Source organism: Hippopotamus amphibius, chromosome 7, assembly GCF_030028045.1.
Source record: "Hippopotamus amphibius kiboko isolate mHipAmp2 chromosome 7, mHipAmp2.hap2, whole genome shotgun sequence".
Lineage (NCBI taxonomy): Eukaryota > Metazoa > Chordata > Mammalia > Artiodactyla > Hippopotamidae > Hippopotamus > Hippopotamus amphibius.
Window position 1 is genome coordinate 68661461 of NC_080192.1, and position 21516 is coordinate 68682976.

At 42.5% G+C, this 21516-nt stretch overlaps 1 protein-coding gene across 1 annotated transcript in view; it reads left to right on the top strand.

The window, feature by feature from the left end:
- The window catches only part of DNAH6 (dynein axonemal heavy chain 6), a 276466-nt gene that overhangs the window by 171004 nt on the left and 83946 nt on the right, over positions 1–21516 (top strand). Inside the window, exons 46-56 of the mRNA XM_057743457.1 lie at positions 995–1226; positions 7422–7574; positions 8857–8997; positions 11064–11306; positions 12582–12749; positions 13384–13619; positions 15464–15725; positions 16864–16987; positions 17488–17684; positions 19016–19219; positions 20505–20630. Coding sequence (XP_057599440.1) covers positions 995–1226; positions 7422–7574; positions 8857–8997; positions 11064–11306; positions 12582–12749; positions 13384–13619; positions 15464–15725; positions 16864–16987; positions 17488–17684; positions 19016–19219; positions 20505–20630 — 2086 coding nt within the window. The remainder of the gene's footprint in view (positions 1–994; positions 1227–7421; positions 7575–8856; positions 8998–11063; positions 11307–12581; positions 12750–13383; positions 13620–15463; positions 15726–16863; positions 16988–17487; positions 17685–19015; positions 19220–20504; positions 20631–21516) is intronic.

Genomic DNA, 21516 nt, shown 5'->3' on the forward strand with positions numbered 1-21516 from the left:
TTCTCTTCCTCATCATTAGACGTGAAGACGTGCCAGCCAATGTAAAGGTTAATACAAGTAGTGGCCTAGAGCAGCCAGAGTCCCTAACAGAATCCTTCACACTTTGAAGAAAGCAGAAGAGATTTTACTTTACTTAATTTGCGTGACCAAGGCCAACAGTCTATAGGAAGTGGGGGAGAGATGGATAGAAGGAAACCAGCAGTGCTTTTCTCCCAGCCATGAACCTCAGACATCCCTTACTCTTTCCTGTGGCCTCTGGCTGGAGGATGACCCTCCAGCGGCCCCCAGCCTTCCACGCTGGGACGGGCCCTCTGAGCAGACGTCTCCTCTGTACACTTGACATAATAGCCAGTGCTCAAAAGTAACCCAGTGTTTGGGGGGTGTGAGAGGGAGGAGGGTGAGTGCTTGTGTCAGAGGGTGCTGAGGAGTAAAGAAGCTTCCCTTCTGTCGGCAAAACTTCAAGACAAGGGGAGTCCCTCTTCCGTGTGTTGGTCTTTGCACTCTGTATATCTCCTTGATGGCCAGTATAACTGATAAATCAGGAAAAAAAATTGTCCAGAAAAGAGTTATATCATTATGATATCAAGTTATCTTATTGATACAATATCCCACTAGAAAACTGAGCAAGTAGTATAAATCCAGGATTTACAAAAGGAAATGCACAGTGTACAACAATACTGGGAGATTTTTAAGGTAAAATGATAAAAGACACTTCTAAGTTATATTAAAAGCAAAGTTTTGAAATCAGGAAACTTGGTGTTACATCTTAGATCTACAACATAGTATCTGTTTGAAGTTCGAGGAGCAACCATTCTAAATGTTTACATCTTTACCCTAATAGTGAGAAAAGTGGTATTTATCCTCCAGAGGTGGTTGACAATCTATGTAAAAAAGATTAGGATCATTTCCAACTGTTAAGAAAAGAATGGTTGTCAGTAAAAAAAAAAAAAAAAAAAAAAAAAACACACACCTTTCTCTGCTTGGTCTCCCACAGGATCGCCCGCATGATTCGTCAGGAAAGAGGCAACGCCCTGCTGGTTGGAGTGGGAGGCACAGGAAAGCAGTCCCTTACTAGACTCGCAGCTCACATATGTGGTTACAGATGTCTGCAGATTGAACTGAGCCGGGGGTATAATTATGACAGTTTTCATGAAGACCTGAGGAAGCTGTACAAACTGGCTGGTGTAGAAGACAGGAATATGGTTTTCCTCTTCACAGACACCCAGGTACATATTTAAATAGCCACAGAGCAAGGACAGGAAAGGGACAAGTGTTACCATCACATGTGTACTTTCAAACCGTTTGTATGATGTAGTTCAGGGAACCATCCCCTCTAAGAACAGAATTCGTGGACCTTGTAAAAGACTTTTATGATACGTTTTTACTTCTTTTATCAACTATGGCTTCCCCCTTTAAATTCTAAGTAAGTAAATGTGATCAGAGGTTAAGAGGGTGAGGAAAGACTTAACTTTTCTTAGAGGGAAACAACATGGAAAACAGAGGCGATAAACTTTTTTTGTAGAAATCAAATGGATAGGTGTGGTCTCAGGGGGCCCCAAGGAGCCCAGTCCTTTCTGTCTCAGCACAGAAAGAATTCAGCAAGAGACAAAGTGATGGATAAGAAGTGATCTATTAGAATAGGACACTTGTGAGGCTTACAAGCAGACAGGCAAGCAACGCGCTGCCCCGAGTGCTCAGTGGGTTACATTTTTATAATCACAGGAAGACGGGGAGGAGGAAAAGACCCTCCATGTCTTTCTTGAGTAGATGTCACGTTTCCATAAATGATTGTGTTTTTTGTGTGTGCACAGAGTATGTGCTGGGGGGTCATTAACTTGCTGACACCACTGGCCAGATTGTAGGACTTTTTCTCCACTATTATTTTATTGTTTTTAGGGCATTGTGCAAAGAGCATGTGCTGGGGGTCATTAACTTACTGAGCTCACGGGACAGGGTACAGGTCTCATGCTACCATTGTTTTATTGTTTGGGGGCATGTCTTGTGCTTGTGTTGCGCGATTTTGTTGATGATCAAGTTAGTTTGATTTTGTTGTTAGGCAGGCCACTCTGGCTTTGATGCTAAGTGACTTGTTCTGCTGTGTGAGTCAAGCAAGGCCACGTTGTTTCAGGATTTTCTTGAGTGGTCATTAATCTTACTGTGGTCCCCCAAAGTCCCCCAAAGTTCCCTCTCTATCTACAATCCCCTAATGGGGTTTCTAAGCTGACTATTTGATTATCCTACTCAATCCCTATCAGAAATAAATATAAGAGGGCTTCCCAGGTAGCACAGTGGTTAAGAATCTGCCTGCCAATGCAGGGGTCACGGGTTCAAGCCCTGGTCCGGGAGGATCCCACATGCCACGGAGCAACTAAATCCATACATCACTGCTACTGAGCCTGAGCTCTAGGGCCCGAGAGCCACAACTAATGAGCCCACATGCCACAACTACTGAATCCCAAGAGCCTAGAGCCCGTGCTCTGCAACAAGAGAAGCCACTGCAATGAGAAGCCCACACACCGCAATGAAGAGTAGCCCTCACTCACTGCAACTAGAGAAAGCCCAGGCACGGCAGTGAAGACCCAACGCAGCCAAAAATAAAATTAATTAATTAATTTTTAAAAATAAATAAATAAATATAAGAAAGTAATTCCCTAAGTGAAATAAATTAGGGAAACATGCTGGCTGTACTCAAGGAAAAAATAATGAATATGTTTTGGGTAAATTAAATTTAAAATTAAAATTATTACATCTACGTCTACAACAACCGATTTAACTAATCTTGAATTTATTCTATAATAGAGGATATTCTACACTGATTACACTTTTAATATTAGGAAAATAAACATTTATAAATCAGCCAAGGAATAAAAAAGTGATAAATCTGAGGCATAAATACTTTAAACTTCATTTTAATTTTGAAAACACTATAAACATGATTGAGTACCGTCATAAATTGGGGAAAATATTTTTAACATCTGCAACATGCAGCGAGCTTCTATCTAAGTATGTAAATATTTTTTGCAAACAAGAAAGGACAGGCATCTGAGTTGTGGCCACCACCAGCTCTGGCCCCAACACTGCCTGCCCTGGGCCCTGGCGGCTGCCCATGGAGGCGCTGCTGAGGAAGCCAATGTCCCTTGCCACCTCTGAGGACCCCCTGCAGTGCTCGCCAGGGTACACACAGTTGTTAATACTGTGGACCCCAGGGACCTGAGCCAAAGAGACATAACCTCCCCACACCTCATGCCCCATGTTTGGTGCCCTGCCCCACTAGACCTGGGGTCTAGTGCCCTGGTGTGCCCCCACCCACGGGGGAAAGTCTTCCCTTACCGAAGTCAGCCCATGACGTCTGGCAGAAGTGACTGCTTCTGCAAATGCATAGACAACTACGTAAGTCTACAGGGATGATGAAGAGTCACATGACTCCGCAGTCAACCTCCAGTAACTGGCCCCAAGAAATGGAGATCTGAAAATTGCCCCATAGGGAATTCAAAGTAATTTTTCTAAAGATGCTCAGAGAACTACAAGAAAACACAGATAAACAATTTCAGGACATCAGGAAAGTAATGCAAGAACAAAGTGACCGCAAGTGACATCACCAAGATGGCAATATGGGTCAGTTCCGACTTTGCTCCCCCTCAGAAGAGCACCTAACAGTTATTCATGAACAAGATACATAAAATCCTAGAACATTGTAGGGGGAGGCTGAAGCACACCCCTGCACCGCAGGGATCAAGACAGACCACGTTGGAAGGGTAAGAGGCGCAGTTACACACTGACCACATTGCCCTCCCCCAGGCCAGTGCAGCACCGCATCAAGAGGTCTCCCCTGAACCTACGGTTCTGCCAATGGGAAGAAAGAGCCCAGGGTGAATGTCCAGCTCCCCCAGTGTTCAGGGTCACATCTTGGGAGTGTCACTTCAGTCTCACATCACAGGGATGGTCGAGGAATCTGAAGCACTTGACCTCTGGGAATCTGATTGTGATGGAGAAGGCATGAGGATGTAACAACCAGCACTTGGACCATGACAGACCAAGTCCTTACCCGCAGCACCCAAGCAGTGGTCCAAGCCAGCAGCTTTGTTCGTGTGCAGAGCCGGTCTGACCAGGGAACTCAGTGGGGTGTAGGTCTGCCTGATTCGAGGTCCTCAAATGAAGAGCCTTGCCAGCCCTGGAGCCTGGCTGGCTCCCCCACCCACCCACCCAGTCATACCCCACTCACTGCTGAGTGTAGCTCCTGGCCCCGCCCAGCCAGAAAGCTTGGACAGAACACCAGGAAAGCTGTGTAGCCCAACAATGCTCAAGTGAATAGTATGGCAGACAGAGTAGATCACCCACCAGGCAAAGCCAGTGGCAGTGTCCAGCCAGGGAACTTGGGGTGAAGATTAGCTTGAGTCCAGGCCACAAGCAAGGAGCCTTTCCAGCCTTGGAGCCAGTTCCCTGCTCCTCCCAGGCAGGGCAGCTAATTCAGAGTCCCATCCACTGCTGAATGTAGTTCCCAGCCCCTCTGAGCACAAAGCCTGACCAGAAACACCTAGGAAGATGTTTGGAACCAGCTCTCCTTCTCTACCCCAGCAAGGGAGCTACCTCACAGCAGTGCCCAATGATGAGTGTACCTCCCTGCCCCGCCCCGCCCCGCCCCACCCCACCAGACCACAAACAGCCTTTTTGGACTTGGAGCCCATTCTCCCACTCTGCCAGGGCAGGGAAGCTTAGTTCATAGCCCCACCTACTGCTAAGTATAGTACCCAGTCCCAACAGTCTAGGAAACCTGATACAAGAACCCAGGCAATCACAGAACTCATCCTGTAGGCTTGCTCATTTACAACCAAGTTGGAAGTCCTGTCAGTAGCATCTCCCATGACCTCAGAGCTCAGGCATTGTCCTTACCCTAAAATAGACACTGATAGCAAGTCCCACCTGCTCAAGGATTTTACCAGTTGACATGTCCAGAAACCCAAGCTGAGCTGACTGGTGAAGAACAATCTCTGCCAAAGTGAACCAGTAAAGTCTGGAAGAGGAGATCACTTACTCAAATGTGCAGCTAACAATGTAAGGAATCAAGGATCATGAAAAATCAGGGAAACATGATACCTCCAAAGGAAACTAATAAAGTCCCAATAACTGACCCTAAAGAAGTGGAGATCTATGAATTGTCAGACAAAGGTTCAGAATAATCCTCTTAAAGAAATTTAGTGAACTGCAAAAACACACAGATGGACAGCTAAATGAAATTAAGGAAAAACAATGCATGAAGAAATGAGAAGTTCAACAGAGAGATAGAAACAATTTTTGAAAACCAAACAGAAATCTTAGAGCTGAAAAATACAATGACTGAACCAAGGAATTCCATAGAGAGCACCAAAAGAGATTCAACCATGTGGAAGAAAGAATCAGTGACCTAGAAGACAGGACATTTTAAATTATCCAGTCAGAAGCATAAAAAGAAAAAAGAAAGAAAAAGAGTGAAGCAAACCTATGGAACTGATGGGACACAATCAAAAGAAACAATATCCACATTGTGGAATTTCAGAAGAAGAGAAGGAGAAATGGACAGAAAGTACATATTGTATATGGTATGAGAAAGTAGTCCAATTTGATCCTTTTGGTTGTAGCTGTCCAGTTTTCCCAGCATCATTTATTGAATTGATTGTCTTTTCCCCATTGTATATTCTTGCCTCCTTTGTTTTAGATTAATTGTGCATACAAGTGTGTGTTATTTCTGGGCTCTCTATTCTGTTCCATTGACCTATGAGTCTGTGTTTGTGCCAATACCATACTGTTTGATTACTGTAGCTTTCTAGTATAGTTTGACCTCAGGGAGCATCATACTTCTAGCTTTGCTTCTCTTCCTCAAGATTATTTTAGCTATTTAGGATCTTTTGTGTTTTCATAAAAATTTTAGAAACAAGTTCTGTTTGGTTCTTCTTTATGTTTTCTCTTTGTTAGACTTCTCACAGTGTTCATCCATTCTTCTCTTTAGTTCATTGGCATCTTTATGATCATTACCTTGCACTCTTTATCAGGATGGTTACTGATCTCCACTTTGCTTAGTTCCTCTTCTGGGGTTTTATCTCATTCCTTTGTTTGGAACATATTCCACTGTTGCCTCATTTTGCCTAATTCTCTGTGTTTATATCTATTCATTAAGTAGGTCATTCTCATTGATAGTTGCTCTGTAAATATCAGTTACTTATAATTTTGGTGTGCCATAGGAGGTGGTGAGGTCAGGGTCATCCTACTGTAACATCTTGGCCACTCCCCCAAAGTTATCTTCTCTTAAAGGTAAAATTAACTCCATGTGAATTTTTTTTTAATTTATTTATTGGCTGCATTGGGTCTTCATTGCCACATGCTGGCTTTCTCTAGTTGTGGCGAGCAGGAGCTACTCTTTGTTGTGGTGTACAGCCTTCTCAGTGAGGTGGCTTCTCTTATTGTGGAGCACAGGCTCTAGGCATGCGAGCTTCAGTAGTTGTGGCATGCAGGCTCAGTGGTTGTGGCACACGGGCTTAGTTGCTCTGTGGCATGTGGGATCTTCCCGGACCAGGGATCGAACCTGTGCCCCCTGCATTGGCAGGAGGATTCTTAACCACTGCACCACCAAGGAAGTCCCTCAGTGTGAATTTTAGATCACGTATTTGCTTTATAATTTACATGCAGTAAATGTAAAGTTGTTGAATAAGTTATTTTTTAAATTAATTTTATTGGAGTATAGTTGCTTTACAATGTGATGTTAGTTTCTACTGTACAGAAAAGTAAATCAGCTATACATATACATACATCCCCACTTTTTGGATTTCCTTCCCATTTAGGTCACCACAGAGTATTGAGTAGAGTTCCCTGTGCTATACAGGAAGGTTCTCATTAGTTACCTATTTTATACTTAGTATCAATATTGTATATATGTCAATCCCAATCTCTCAATTCATCCCATTGTCCCCTTTCCCCCTTGGTGTCCATACATTTGTTCTCTCTTTCTGTGTCTCTATTTCTGCTTTGCAAATAAGATCATCTCTACCATTTTTCTAGAGTCCACATATATGCATTAATATACAATATTTGTTTTTCTCTTTCTGACTTACTCCGTATAACAGTCTTTAGGTCCATCCATGTCTCTACAAATGACCCAATTTCATTCCTTTTTATGTCTAAGTAATATTCCATTGTGTATACGTACCACATCTTCTTTATCCATTCCTCTGTTGATGGACACTTAGGTTGTTTCCATGTCCTGGCTATTTTAAACAGTGCTGCAATGAGCATTAGGGTGCATGTGTTTTTTTGAATTATGTTTTTCTCTGGGTATATGCCAGTAGTGGGATTGCTGGGTCATATGGCAGTTCTATTTTATTTTCTTAAGGAACCTCCATACTGTTCTCCAGTTGAATGAGTTATAATGACCACTCTGCTTCCTTCTACAGATTGTAGTGGAAGAGTTTCTAGAAGATATAAATAACATCCTGAACTCAGGTGAAGTGCCTAATTTGTTTGAAAAGGATGAACTGGAGCAGGTTTTAGCAGCCACCAGACCAAGAGCAAAAGAAGTAGGAATTTCCAAGGGCAATAGAGACGAGGTAGGACATGTCAGGGTGGTCATAGGGCTTTGGAAAACAAAAGGTTGTCTTAGCCTTTTTCCAGCGGTCTGCAAGTCCCCTTAAAGCATCCATGGGTGGAATTTTTTCAATATAATTTGTTTCCTTTTTAATCCTATGTATTTTATTCCCTACATTTAAAACATTGGTTCATCAGACTTCTAGAAACAGTTATGGAAAACAGAAACCAGAAACCCTAGTCATAGATCTGTCCAAGCTGGAAAGCTTCTCTTATCCTTCTTAAACACGAACGTATTTCACACACATCTAGTGCCCTGCCTAGGAGCTAAGGAGTTCATTATTTTTGACTCCCTTTCCTATTAGCAAGTTTATGAAATGTGTTCTCTCTCACTCTCTCAGCCTCTCTCAGCCTCTCTCTCTCTCTCTCTCATACACACACACACACACAACACAGTTGCTGTCCACTTCCATTTCTCCAACACCATGCTAAATTCTGTAAGTGACTATTTGCCTACCCCAGGCCTTTCTCTTCTTTCTGTACCTTTTCTAACTTTTCTGGCCACTTTCTCATATCATCTCTTCTGTGTCCTTTCATGAGAATTCTCTCCACTGCCAAGTCAGGATTTTTAGGTACAGACATCTAATGGAAGCAGAAATGGCTTTATTTGAGGCACACAGAACCTTTAGGAAGGCTAAAGAAAGGGGTTCCAAGCAGAATTCCCTGGAATGATTATGAAAGGACACTGGAAATCAGCGGTCTAGGACCCTGCTGCCTCTGCCACAGCCATTCTGCTGACCCAGGAGGCCTCTGACCAACCAGGGTGCTGCTGCTTCAGCTGCCAGCTCCAAAGCCATCTGTCCCCACCATGTTGGGAGCAGCTGAAGTGAGGAGCCACACCCAGAGACGGTGACTCCAGGTCTATGCCACTTCTGCCGGGCTCTACATTGCAAAAATAGTTGCCCCGCACCCTGTCTGTCTGTCCCAATGGTCTTCTACCCCAAAGCAAAGCCTTGTGTGAATACTTCCCTCCACTTTATTCAAGGGGTCTCCTTAAATCCACTGATGAAGAGCACCTACATCACATCCCAAACCCAAGTTAGAGCAGAGTCTGCAAAATGTCATTTAATCTTTCCAGGCTGCATGAGAAAAAGGGGTTAGAATGGGATGTTAAAACAATTTACACATCCACTACACTAACATTCTTTAAATTTGATATTGGTAGAGTCAGATGCATTAGCCAACACTCATTTTCATCGTTGGTTCAGCCTTGTTCTAAATTGAAAATATCTTTCTTTCTGTCAGGTGTTTCAGTATTTTATCAGCAGAGTCCGCCAGAAACTGCACATTGTTCTCTGCATGAGCCCTGTTGGGGAGGCCTTTCGGTCCCGATGTCGGATGTTTCCATCCCTTGTGAACTGCTGCACCATTGATTGGTTTGTCCAGGTTGGTGACATCACAGGATATCTCTTTGAGAAGCTAGATTTGCTTGATTTTTTAAAATTGAAGTATAGTTGATTCACAGTGTTTTAGGTGTACAGCAAAGTGACTCAGTTACATGTATATTCAGTTTTACATATATGTATGTGTGTGTGTATATATATATATTTCAGATTATTTTCCATTGTAGGTTATAACAAGATATTGAATACAGTTCCCTGTACTATACAGTAGGTCCTTGTTGTTTATCTGTTTTATATATATAGTAGTGTGTATATGTTAATCCCAAATTTCCAATTTATCCCTCCCCCCACCTCTCCCCTTTGGTAACCATAAGTTTGTTTTCTACATCTGTGAGTCTATTTCTGTTTTACATATAAGTTCATTTGTTTCTTTTTTTCAGATTCCACATATAAGTGATACCATATGATATTTGTCTTTCTCGGACTTCACTTAGTATGCTAATGTCTAGATCCATCCATGTTGCTGCAAATGGCATTATTTCATTCTTTTTTATGGCTGAGTAGTATTCCACTACATATATAGATAGATGATAGATAGATAGATAGATAGATAGATAGATAGATAGATAGATACAGATATATCTATATATATATATCACATCTTCTTTATCCATTCATCTATCGATGGACATTTAGGTGACGTCCGTGTCTTGGCTATTGTAAATAGTGCTGCTGTTTGCATGTATCTTTTCAAATTAGAGTTTTTGTCTTTTCTGGGTGTATGTCTGAACTTGCTTGATTTAAAAGGGTGACACATTGTCCAGGGGTCCTCAAGGGCACTTATCACATTAGCTTCAGCGCCGCTAGAAATTTACTCATATGCAAGGGATGACAATGACAATCACCACACCCAGGCGAAAACAGAATTTATAAAGAGGAGGAGACTACTGAACTTGCCAGCGCAGAGGCCACCGGTGATCTTAGTAGGAGCTGTTTCAGCAGAGTGATGGGGGAGAAGTTTCAGGAGAGAAGTAGGGAGAAGAATCAGAGACAACTCTTTCAAGGAGTTTTGCCCCAAAGGAACACCAGGGGCTGGGTAATAGTTAGAGGGGTATGTGAGGTCAAGAGAGAAGCATTTTTTTAAGTTGGGAACACAAACAACACACATGTGTGCTGATGGAAATGATTCATAAAAGAGAATTACATCGATGGTGCAGCAGACAGAGTTAGGCATTGTTGGACCAGTGTCGCTGAATAGGCAAGAAGGGATGCGATGGAGTCACCAGTGAAGGGGCTGACCTGGGCAGGGAGCACGCATAGCTCATCCCAGAGTGTAAGCCCATAGATGCACAGGTGGAGGGGAAGATGTAGGGGTGAAAGCTCATTGAAGTTCAGCTTTCATTGCTTCTGTTTTTTAATGATATGGGGAGCGAGGTCATGAGCTGAGAATGAAGAGAAAAGAGGACGTGTTAGCAATCTGAGGAAGTAACATAGAGTGTAAAATACTCAGGAGGAGAAGTGATGGATGAGATGATGTAGAAGCATTTCTGGGCCTTACTAAGAACTCGCTTGAGCTAGTTGTCATGAATTGACGGTGAGGCCAGTCAGCATGGCTGTGGGTTTTTTCTCCAGCCATGCTAGCTGCACAGTTGCGGGTGTGGGGTAACAGAGAGCTGCACTTGACAGAGGTTCAGGTGAGCTCAAAGAAACAAGAGAGGAGCAAAGGAGTTGAGGAGAACAGGACAGTGATTATAACAACGGACCTGAAGTTCAAACTGTATAATAAACCGAGTGAGGACAGGAGGTCCTCGTAATGTATGTGACTTATAGTTATGAAATTAAGACATCCACGTTCATCTGTTCGATCAACAGTAGTTATGGAACAACCTCTATGCAGCAGACACTGCACTGGGGTCGGCAAATGCAGACCCAGGCCCCCTTCAAATGAGCACAGCCATTTAGTTCATGAAGCATCATGGGCACACGTAGGCATTAACAAGGTGAAAGGGGGACAAGTGAGGAAGAGTTTCAGAGAGATGCATTTTTCTAAATAAACTGTGTATTGTGGAAATAAGCAACAGATTTTCCAAATCATATCATTATGTACAGTGGCCCAGAGAAGCACTGCTTTCTGTATCAAAGACGTTTTTCTCAAACGTTGACGCTGTGAATGAAGACCTGAAAGGAAAGCTGTCCCTCATGTGCGTGAATGTCCACCTGAGCGTGTCCAGCACGGCGGAACGCTATTACACCGAGCTCCGGAGACGGTACTACACAACGCCCACCTCCTACCTGGAACTCATCAATCTCTACCTGTCTATGCTGGGTGAAAAAAAGAAGCAGTTGGTTTCCGTAAGTTTAATATTAATTTGAAAACAAAAAGAAAAACACTTTTTTTTTTTGCTTGAACTCAAAACTTTTGCCAGAATGAGTGGAGGATGTGTGTGCCAGCTTGCCTGCTGGGCCTCTCTCTCCATCTCACACACGCCCTTGACAATCTACAATATGACCAACAAGCGTCTCATGCTGTCCGTCCAGAGGCCTTCCCCTTCCTTGATGTTTATATTTTGTCTTCTGTCATTTACATAAGGGTCCTTGACTCAGGAGCGGGATGCGGACTTTGCAACAGAGTTAAAGTTAAGCAGAGAACTAGTTACCTCTGCAGTGTCTAGTAAGAAGGAACACTTTTGGTTCCGTAATAGAGGTGGGGGCTTGGCAGCCTAATGTGTCAGTGGTTCCCATTAAGAGCAAGGACTTCGGTGCCAGGCAGACCAGGTACCACCTCTGCTCTGCCTCTTTCTTCCTGCACAACCTTGAGCACGTTTTGTAACTATTCCGTAGAAAATAAGGCTTTAAATCTGTATCTACCTCTTGGATTGCTGTAGAATTTAAATAAGATATTATTTGTGAAGTGCTCGGAATATGACTTGACACGTGTGAGGTGCTCAGAAAACAGTGGCTGCTGTCATCATCGTGAGGCTATTAACATGACATTTTAAACCAGTAAACATGGAAGCGTTCACCATTTAGATATGTTAAATGTTTTTCAGAGGATTTTTACCCGGTAAATGTACACCTAGTAAAATAACGTGACACATTTTTGAAACGTCAGTTTGAACCATGTCCTGTCTCATCCTCAAAAAGCAGTTATCCTCAGGTGTCTTCTCTATCAGCTACCACCCCTTTGATCCTAGTCAAGAATTTCCTGCCACTGGGAAATAAGGGTCAGACCAGCAACCAGGGCTAAGTACCCAGGACACTGTCTCCAGGGGGTCTCAGCCCTGCTGGTCCTCCCAGAGCTGAGACCTCCAGGAGTTTCTGACTTTGTCCCTCATTCATTCAACATGCTACCAAGCTACCACAGGGAATAAAAATAACACAGGGTGGGCCCTCAGTGACGCCCTACTCCCATGGCCAGGGAGCATGGACCCAAACCCACTGTGGTGAATGTCAGGGCCATTTCCTAGAGTTCCGTCACCTGAAGCTTTCGGTACACTCACGGTGTTAAGTATTTACCAACTCATTCACCAGTTCTGCAAATGTGAAATTCTAGTAGAGGAGTAAGAGATGCCAATAAACCTATAGTTTATAATACTCATCATAAAAGATATTTTCCTTGTTGTCTAGGCACGTGAACGGGTGAAGAATGGTCTCACCAAGCTATTAGAAACAAATGTACTAGTAGATAAAATGAAATTAGATCTTTCTGCTTTAGAACCTGTCCTTTTAACAAAATCACAAGATGTTGAAGCCCTGATGGACAAACTGGCGGTGGATCAAGAAAATGCTGATCAGGTATGCAGCATTCCCGACAGTGGGTGAGAAGGCTTTGACCACCAGCTGACCTCTTATATACGAAGACAAATGATTGGATTTTTAAAATATGTTATTAAAATAATTAAGCAGTAGATCAATTTAGCCATGCTTTTAAGCCTGGCTCTCTCCCTGAGAATGAGTAAACACGAGTGGGACAGAAAGAGTTGTAAGAAAAGTACCAGCTACAAATATAAAGCAGCCAATCTTCTCCTAAGAAGGAACTGTTTGTTCTAATAAGTTTGTCTCCATTATTCTTTCAACATGACATGAGATGGACAAAGGATAACATAAAATGCAGTAGAGCTAACCTTATTTCATCATTTATCTAATCCAAAGGGGCAACTATGACTCGCTATTATTGGCTTTTTTATCGGAGTATAATTGCTTTACAATGTTGTGTTAGTTTCTGCTGTACAAAGAAGTGAATCCGCTATATGTATACACATATCCCCTCCCTCTCGGACCTCCTTCCCACCCCACCCCACCCCCACCGTCCCACTCCTCTAGATCATCACAGAGCACCAAGGACCTAGAGTCTGTCATATTGGCTTTGTTTTTAAACACTGAAATTCAAATACTAAGACCACTTAAGCAGTCGCGTTTCAATGGTTAGGTCCGTAGCATTGTGCAAGAAGATGAAGCAGTAGCAAAAGTGAAAGCGGAAGAAACCCAAGCCATAGCTGATGACGCTCAGCGGGATCTTGAAGAAGCTCTCCCTGCACTTGAGGCTGCTAACAAAGCACTGGATTCCTTAGATAAAGCAGATATATCTGAAATCAGAGTTTTCACAAAGCCCCCAGATATGGTCATGACTGTGATGGAAGCTATCTCCATTCTCTTGAATGCCAAGTGAGTACCTCACAATCACCCATTACCAAAATACCTGGTGGAATTCCTTTGCTGTTTTTCTCCGATTTCATTTACATGTTTTCATTCTCTCCTCCACCCTCTCATCAATTCAGTCATTCATTCAACAAACTGATTCCACAAGCATTTTCTTGAACGTCTACTTCGGGCTAGATGACAGAAGATGTAAAGTTCTTCTGTACAAGGCACTTACAGTCTAGTGGGGAAACAGGCATGAAAAATAATAATTTCAAGATATGTGAGAGTTGCATAGTATTAAGAGTGCCAAGAAAAGAGTGCCTAAGTCCCCCTGGGGAGATGTGAGCAGGTTTTTGGGGAAGATGATGTTCCGGTGGAGAGCGGACCATGGGGAGAGCTCAGGGACCTTTGATGTTCATGGATTGGGTAGCGCTGTGCAGGAGGACAGTGATTGCATCATGAACGGTCTTGTATGTTATGCTAAGCTGTTCAGGTTTCATCTAGGAGATGTGTAGTTTTCAAACTTTCTTTAGTAATATAATCTTTTCTTCCATAAAAATTGAAGAAACCTTTCCAAGTAAAAGTGATCAGAGAGGGCATAGAGAGCCCAGAGCACTGCCCCTGCCAGGCTTTTCTAGCCCTCTGACCAGCCTCGGTTGGACCCGGAGGCTCTTCACATCACAGATGGAGAGCCCTGGCCACAGGGCACTGAGGCCCATTGGACATTGTGAATGTAATCAGATTTTCATGTGGCCAGAGTTCACAAGGGGCAAGTGTGACTGAGAGACAAAACAAGTTCGAAGGTAATTGTAGTGTCCTGGCAAGAGATTTTAAGGATCTAAACCAAGGCAAAGGAGATAAAAATGTGAGTGCCTGGGGCACTTTTGAAATAAAACTATTATTCTTATAATGCCTTGTTTTCTACAACTCTGTGATTTTATAATTCTTTCTCTACCAAAACTGGGTTGTATGCAACATTAGTCATCCAACTACCTGTCCCCCCATGAAGGGAGGTGCACACAACTACCAACTACTGGGATTATAGTACTGAGATTAAAACTACCCACTTTGGGGGATAACATTTTTATTTTATTTATTTTTATAGAGATATAGTTGACGTCAATATTATGTTAGCTTTGGGTGTACTACATAGTGATTTGACATTTTCACACATGGTGAAATGATCACCACAGTAAGTCTCCATCTGTGGGATAATATCTTTTTTTTACTGGAACAGTATTTTAATAGTATTTTTGAATAATTATTATAAGTAGCACACAGATTGGATATTATTAGAAACACATCTTTGTAGCTTCTTTAGTTTAACATCAATTTTCTGTCTTGCTTGGAACTAATAATGGTAATAGTAGCAGTAAAACAAAACTCATTTTTGGAGGGGTAACTACTATAAGTGTTGTTCTACAAATTTTGAAAGTCAGATGCAAACAAAATGAGTTTTTATAACCATAGCTCAACCAGTAAATAAGAACATTTGCAGAAACATCATCGTAAGTATTTTTAAAAAACAAGCTATACACACTATGAAAGTAAAATTGCATAAATATATGCCTAGAAAACAAAGTAGTAGCTCACAGTGCTCTTAAAGCCTGGTAAAGTGCTTTCAGTGAATTGTGTTGTATTTGCTTTATAATAGGAAAACTAGGAGCAAGTTAAACTAGTTACATGACTAGTAACATAAAGGATTCACATTTTTCTGTCTGGATTCCACCTAATCATGCGTGGTTGACATATTGTCTGATTTTTTTTAATCTGTGGGATAATATCTTAATGTTCTCAAAGGAATACATTTCTTTTGCTCTTACATTCCTTTATCACAATGCTATTCACTTATCACGTGTGTCTTTCAGGCCTGATTGGCCAACAGCAAAGCAACTTCTTGGAGACTCTAACTTCCTGAGAAGACTTTTAGAATATGATAAGGAAAACATTAAGCCTCAAATCTTGGCAAAGCTTCAAAAGTATATCAATAATCCTGATTTTGTGCCTGAAAAAGTAGAGAAAGTATCCAAAGCATGTAAATCCATGTGCATGTGGGTAAGAGCGATGGATTTGTACTCTCATGTAGTCAAAGAAGTCGAGCCAAAGAGACAGAAACTCCACGCTGCACAGGTACGTTGTCTGTGCTGTGATGTGTTACAGAATCAAAGGCCATGATCATCAGTCATTCAAGCTCCCTTTGTGGTGCCACTGAGGCCCTACACAATATATACAGTAACCATGCTCTTGAAGATTACTTTTTGTCTTCAAAAATAGCCAGCAAAGATTGTTTTTTCAGAAATGACCTCTAAAATCAGCCCTCTTCCAGCATAAAAGGAAAATGAGTCCTTAGTATATTCATATCGTCAGGCCTATGGTAATTTTTTACTTTATTTTCACTCTAGCATCTGATGCTCCAAGTTTCTATTTGCTAATTACCCCACACTTGGTGGTATCTGAGGTTCTAAAAAACCAGCTTAACCCACAATCGGTTGTGAGACCCCAAGTAGAACAAAGAATGATCATTTAGTGGAGCAGGTTACCAAAAGAACCACGGCTATAGGGCAGGGATTGGCAAACTTTTCCTACAAAAATCCAGAGGGTAAATATTTTAAGCTTTGCTAGCTATACAGTCTTTGTTGTGATTACCCAGTTCTGCCGTTGCAGCACCAAAACAGCCATCAACAATCCAGACGTGAATAAGGGTGGCTGTGTTCCAGTATAACTTTATTTATGTTCACTGGAATTCAAACTTCATACAATTATCACATGTTATGAAATATTCTTCTTTTGATTTTTTTCCTAAACATTTAAAACTGTAAAACCATCTTCAGCTCACAAACCACACGAAAAGAGGTAGTGGGCTGGATTTGGCCTGCAGGTCACAGTTGCAGACCCCTGCTCTAAGGAAGTAGTCAGGAAAGATTAGTTTTCACTATTGCGTGAATATTTCATTTGTTTTAGCATTAAAAGTTAATAGTCCATTGTATTGATAGTAACTAATTCATACCCAAATGCTTATACATCCATTTCGCTAACACGTCTATGATTCATTTTGTAGGGCTTTGTTTTGCTCTATTTGCTTCTGCTCTGATATTTTATTCTATTTCATATTTGTTTTAACTTTGTATATCATACCAAAATCTTTTCAGACAAAATCTTTTAGGAGAAAGAGAACATAAATCCTATTTTTTTTAAATAACCTATTATAAATGGGCAAATTCAACCTTCTTTGGGGGCCTATTCTTAAATATTTACTTGATTTTATTAGGCTGAGCTTGATATTACTATGGCTACTCTGAGAGAAAAGCAAGCGTTGCTAAAACAAGTGGAAGATCAAATACAGGCCTTACAAGATGAGTACGACAAGAGCATAAGCGAGAAGGAAAGTCTGGGTAAGTAACTCGTAAAAGTTATGCTGGTCCGGAAACGCCTGGTTTTCAAAAGGAGAAAGAGTTTCAGGGACTTAGGTCTCAGCTTCCATCCAACATGTAGGGCATATTTGCATTAGGTGGATGGCCTTGACCTTCTAGTATAACATTAGCATATTGTATATATTCAGTTCCCACATCAGAATAAGGGTTTGGGGGGAACATTACATTATAACACAAAGCAGCACATGAATTTGACTCAGAAAATAAATACCACAGGCGCAGGAAGAGAGCGCTGTCTTCAGCCAGAGTAAAGGGTTATAGCTCTCAGCCTGGAAGAGGCAAACTTGGACTTGGCTCTGAAATGCGAACTTGTGCTGAATTGGTGTGAGGTTTCCCAGGGATGTACTGACATCATTAACTAAGTAACGCTCATTCCACTATAAACAGAAGCAGGTGAAGGAACTTCTCATACTGCAGGAAAGTATTGAATAACATAAGCTGATTTTCTTAAAATTTTCTAGCAAAGACGATGGCCCTGACCAAAGCACGTCTGGTACGTGCTGGAAAGCTGACGGCTGCGTTAGGAGACGAGCAAGTCCGATGGGAAGAAAGCATCCAGAAATTCAATGAGGAGATATCAAATATCATCGGGAATGTGTTCATAGCAGCAGCTTGTGTGGCCTATTACGGGGCCTTCACAGCCCAGTACAGGCTGTCGGTGGGTAGACGTGCTTTCTGTGAGGAGGGGTGAGAAGCAGCTGAAACTGGGGGAGACGGGGTGTGTGTGTGTGTGTCATTTTTCCGAGTTTAGAGGGAGATTCTCCATGAAGGAAACTTGGGTATACACTCCATGCCCCCAAGTCAGTGATGGCTACCCCTAGGCTTCCCTTAAAACAGTCCTTCCTTTCCTCTCCCACCTTAGAAAGTGACTCATCACTTGCTTACACAGCACAGGGACCTGAGGGGGAAAAAAGAGACAGGGAGTCTCCCACCCTTAGGCACCTAAAGTCAGCCAGGATGAAGTGTTCTGAATTGGTGAGGCTGCTACAAAGGGCTTGAAAGGAGCAGGAAACTGAAGTATTTGGAGAGGTTTGCAAGCCCCTTTTATGACAGGCCTTCCTAAAAGTGTTTTGCCCTGACCTTGAGTTATAAAACCTGGTTGGTACAGGACTCATATAAACTCTATAGGGGCTCAGGGGTCATCTGATGCTAAGCGGGCAGTGGGGCTGGGGGTGCTCTTGGGGGACAGACAGTTCCCTATTGTGCCTGACTGTGCCACTCCTTGAAGGCGGTGACGCGCTAACAGCCCTCTGCCCCATCTGCTAATTGCCAGTAGCATCCACAGTCATTGTGATAACCCCCCCCAACTTCTCCACGTGCTCCCAGACTCTCCCAAGAGGGGCCTACACCCCTGGGTGAAGACTACTGGGACAACCACTGTCTTTTTTTTTTTTTTTTTTAAGATTTATTTTATTATTTATTTATTTTATTTTGGGCTGCATTGGGCCTTCATTGCTGCACACAAGCTTTCTCTAGTTGTGGCGAGCGGGGGCTGCTCTTCATTGTGGTGTGCAGGTTTCTCATTGTGGTGGCTTCTCTTGTTGTGGAGCATGGGCTCTAGGCACGTGGGCTTCAGTAGTTGCAGTGTGTGGGCTCAGTAGTTGTGGCTTGCGGGCTCCAGAGTGCGGGCTCAGTAGATGTGGCACACAGGCTTAGTTGCTCCACAACATGTGGGATCTTCCCAGACCAGGGCTCGAACTCCCATCCCCTGCATTGGCAGGCAGATTCTTAACTACTGTGCCACCAGTGAAGCCCCACCACTGTTTTCCACACACAAGAAAACTGGGGTCCAGACAGGGCACATGACATGCCCAAAGCCACAGCTGGTTAGCAGTGTAGTTCTAGCCCCCAGATCTCCTGACCGTTGGTCCACTTCTCACATCCCAGGTTCTGATGCCGGAATGCCTGTGGAGTCTGGTAGGACTTGTGTGCATCCTCATTTACTGAGTATTCCTGACTCTATGCCAGTAAGCGTTTCTCCTTCTGCAGCTTATAGAGTGTTGGATCCAGGACTGCCAGTCTCTGGAGATCCCAATCAATCCTGACTTCAGTCTTGTTAACACGCTCGGCGATCCCTATGAAATACGGCAGTGGAACACGGATGGGCTGCCCCGGGACCTGATATCCACGGAAAATGGCATCCTCGTCACTCAAGGGAGACGGTGGCCTTTGATGATTGATCCCCAAGATCAGGTGTGTAACCAGCGCTTCAGATGAAGAGCAGCCTATTAACTCTGCTTAATAGTGCACGATTACAAATTCTAAAAGTGGATTTTAACAAACTTGTAAGCTCTTGGAGATTTAGACCCAGAAGGGAGTTGACATGTCTTGCAGTCTATGTCCCTCATTTTGTGGAGGCAGAAAGTAAAAAGCGAAGAGTCCAAGTGCTCTGCACACTTGATTTTTTAAAAATTTTTTTATTGCAGTATGGTTGATTTTAATGTTGTGCTAATTTCTGCTGTACAGCAAAGTGATTCAGTTATCCATATATATGTATATGTATACACATATATATACATACACTTTTTCATGTTTTATCACAGAATATTGAATATAGTTCCCTGTGCTATACAGTAGGACCTTGTTGTTTATCCATTCTGTATATAATAGTTTGCCTCTGCTAATCCCAAACTCCCAATCCTTCCCTCCCCCACTTCCCCTCCCCCCTTGACAACCACAAGTCTGTTTCTGTTTCGTAGATAAGTTCATTTGTGCCATATTTTAGATTCCACATATAAGTGATATCATATGGTATTTGTCTTTCTCTGTCTGACTTACTTCACTTAATATGATAATCTCTAGGCCATCCATGCTGCTGCAGATGGCATTATTTCATTTTTTTTATGACTAAGTAATATTCCATTGTGCATATGTGCCACTTCTTTGTCCATTCATCTGCTGATGGACATTTAGGCTGTTTCCATGTTTTGGCTATTGTGAGTAGTGCTACTATGAACATAGGGGTCTGCACACTTGATTTTGATTGGTTTTGTTTAGGGGGTTGACCATTTGTTTTCTGTTTTCTGTGGGAGCAGAAATTCATTCCTGTACTTGTTCTTTGTTCCTAAGAGGTCTAAGGAGTGAGAATGAAGTCAGAATATGATGCATTTTAGGGCAAGCCTGTCTGGGATTTACAGAATCCCATTATCTGAATTTAAGTCCATGGATCAATTGTTCTAAATGGGGTTTATAAAAAGGAGCTGATTTGAAAGCAAGGGAGGCAAGCTTGAACACCTTAAATGTGAGCTTTTTTCCCAGATGGGTCTTTCCTTCATTCATCCCAAATTTGAACAAAAGAAAGAATCCCAAACATTAGATTTAAAGGGTGTTTTTATTTGCAGGGGGGCTGGGGGCTTTTCATCTTTTTTTTAATCTTTAAAACTTGTTTCTAGATTGAACAAAATTTCTAAACTTTAAAAACTTTCCCTTTTTTAACAAACTCGAAAGTAAACATCCTGCTCTGCACTTTCTCATACAGGCAAACCGTTGGATAAGGAACAAAGAAAGCAAAAATGGTTTAAAGATCATTAAGCTCACGGATAGTAATTTCTTACGCACACTTGAAAATTCGATCCGACTTGGTTTACCCGTCTTACTGGAAGAGGTTTGCGTTTTCACTTTTCTTTTCTCCCTTTAGTTTCCAACCTTCCGATCACATCTGGAATCGTATACAGGCTGTGTCTGCATCACGCCAAAGACACCAGTCACCTCCCAATTGCTTTGCTCCTTAAACAGTGCACACTCATATGGGGAGCAGTCTGTAGCTGAACCAGTCTTGGGGAGACTGCTTTGGTGTTAAGTGGGCTGGGCTCTGGTTTCTGCCACAGCCGATCCTCAGGCCTCAAGTGGATCTTAATCCTTAGCGGCCCCAAAATTTGAAGCAGCAGGGTCATCAGGGAGTATCTCCTCGCATCAGTGATGTGAAGCCGGTAAAACACCCCAATGGGTGTAAACATTATTTTTGCACTTAAGACATTAAGGTCAGAATTAGATTAAGTGGTATGATATAAACTTTTATTTAAAAAAAAAAGTGTGTTGCGTCTACACGCTTTATTTCTCCAGGATCACTCTAAGAGCGGGTGTTTCTGAAACTGTTCATTCAGTGGCAAACAATACAGATGCTGTTATTGCCCTTAACATTGGGTTGGCCCAAAAGTTCATTTGGGTTTTCCTGCACGATGTTATGGAAAAACCCAAACCAACTTTTTGGCCAATCCAACAGTTTACTATCTAGTTGGGAACAGAGACAGTCAACAGAGAAAAAAGAAAGGAAATGAAACAACAGAAGGGGAGGAAGAAAACTTGTGATCAGGGCTTCAAAGGGGTGACCCCAGTGCTGACACAGCCAATAAAGGGGTGGGAACGGGGAGCTAAAGTAAATGCATCGCTACAGGAGGCAACATTTAAGCTGTGACCTAGGTGAAGAGCTCGCCATGGGAAGATCTCAGAGAGATGGGCTTTCCTGAGACTTCCCTGGTGGTGCAGTGGCT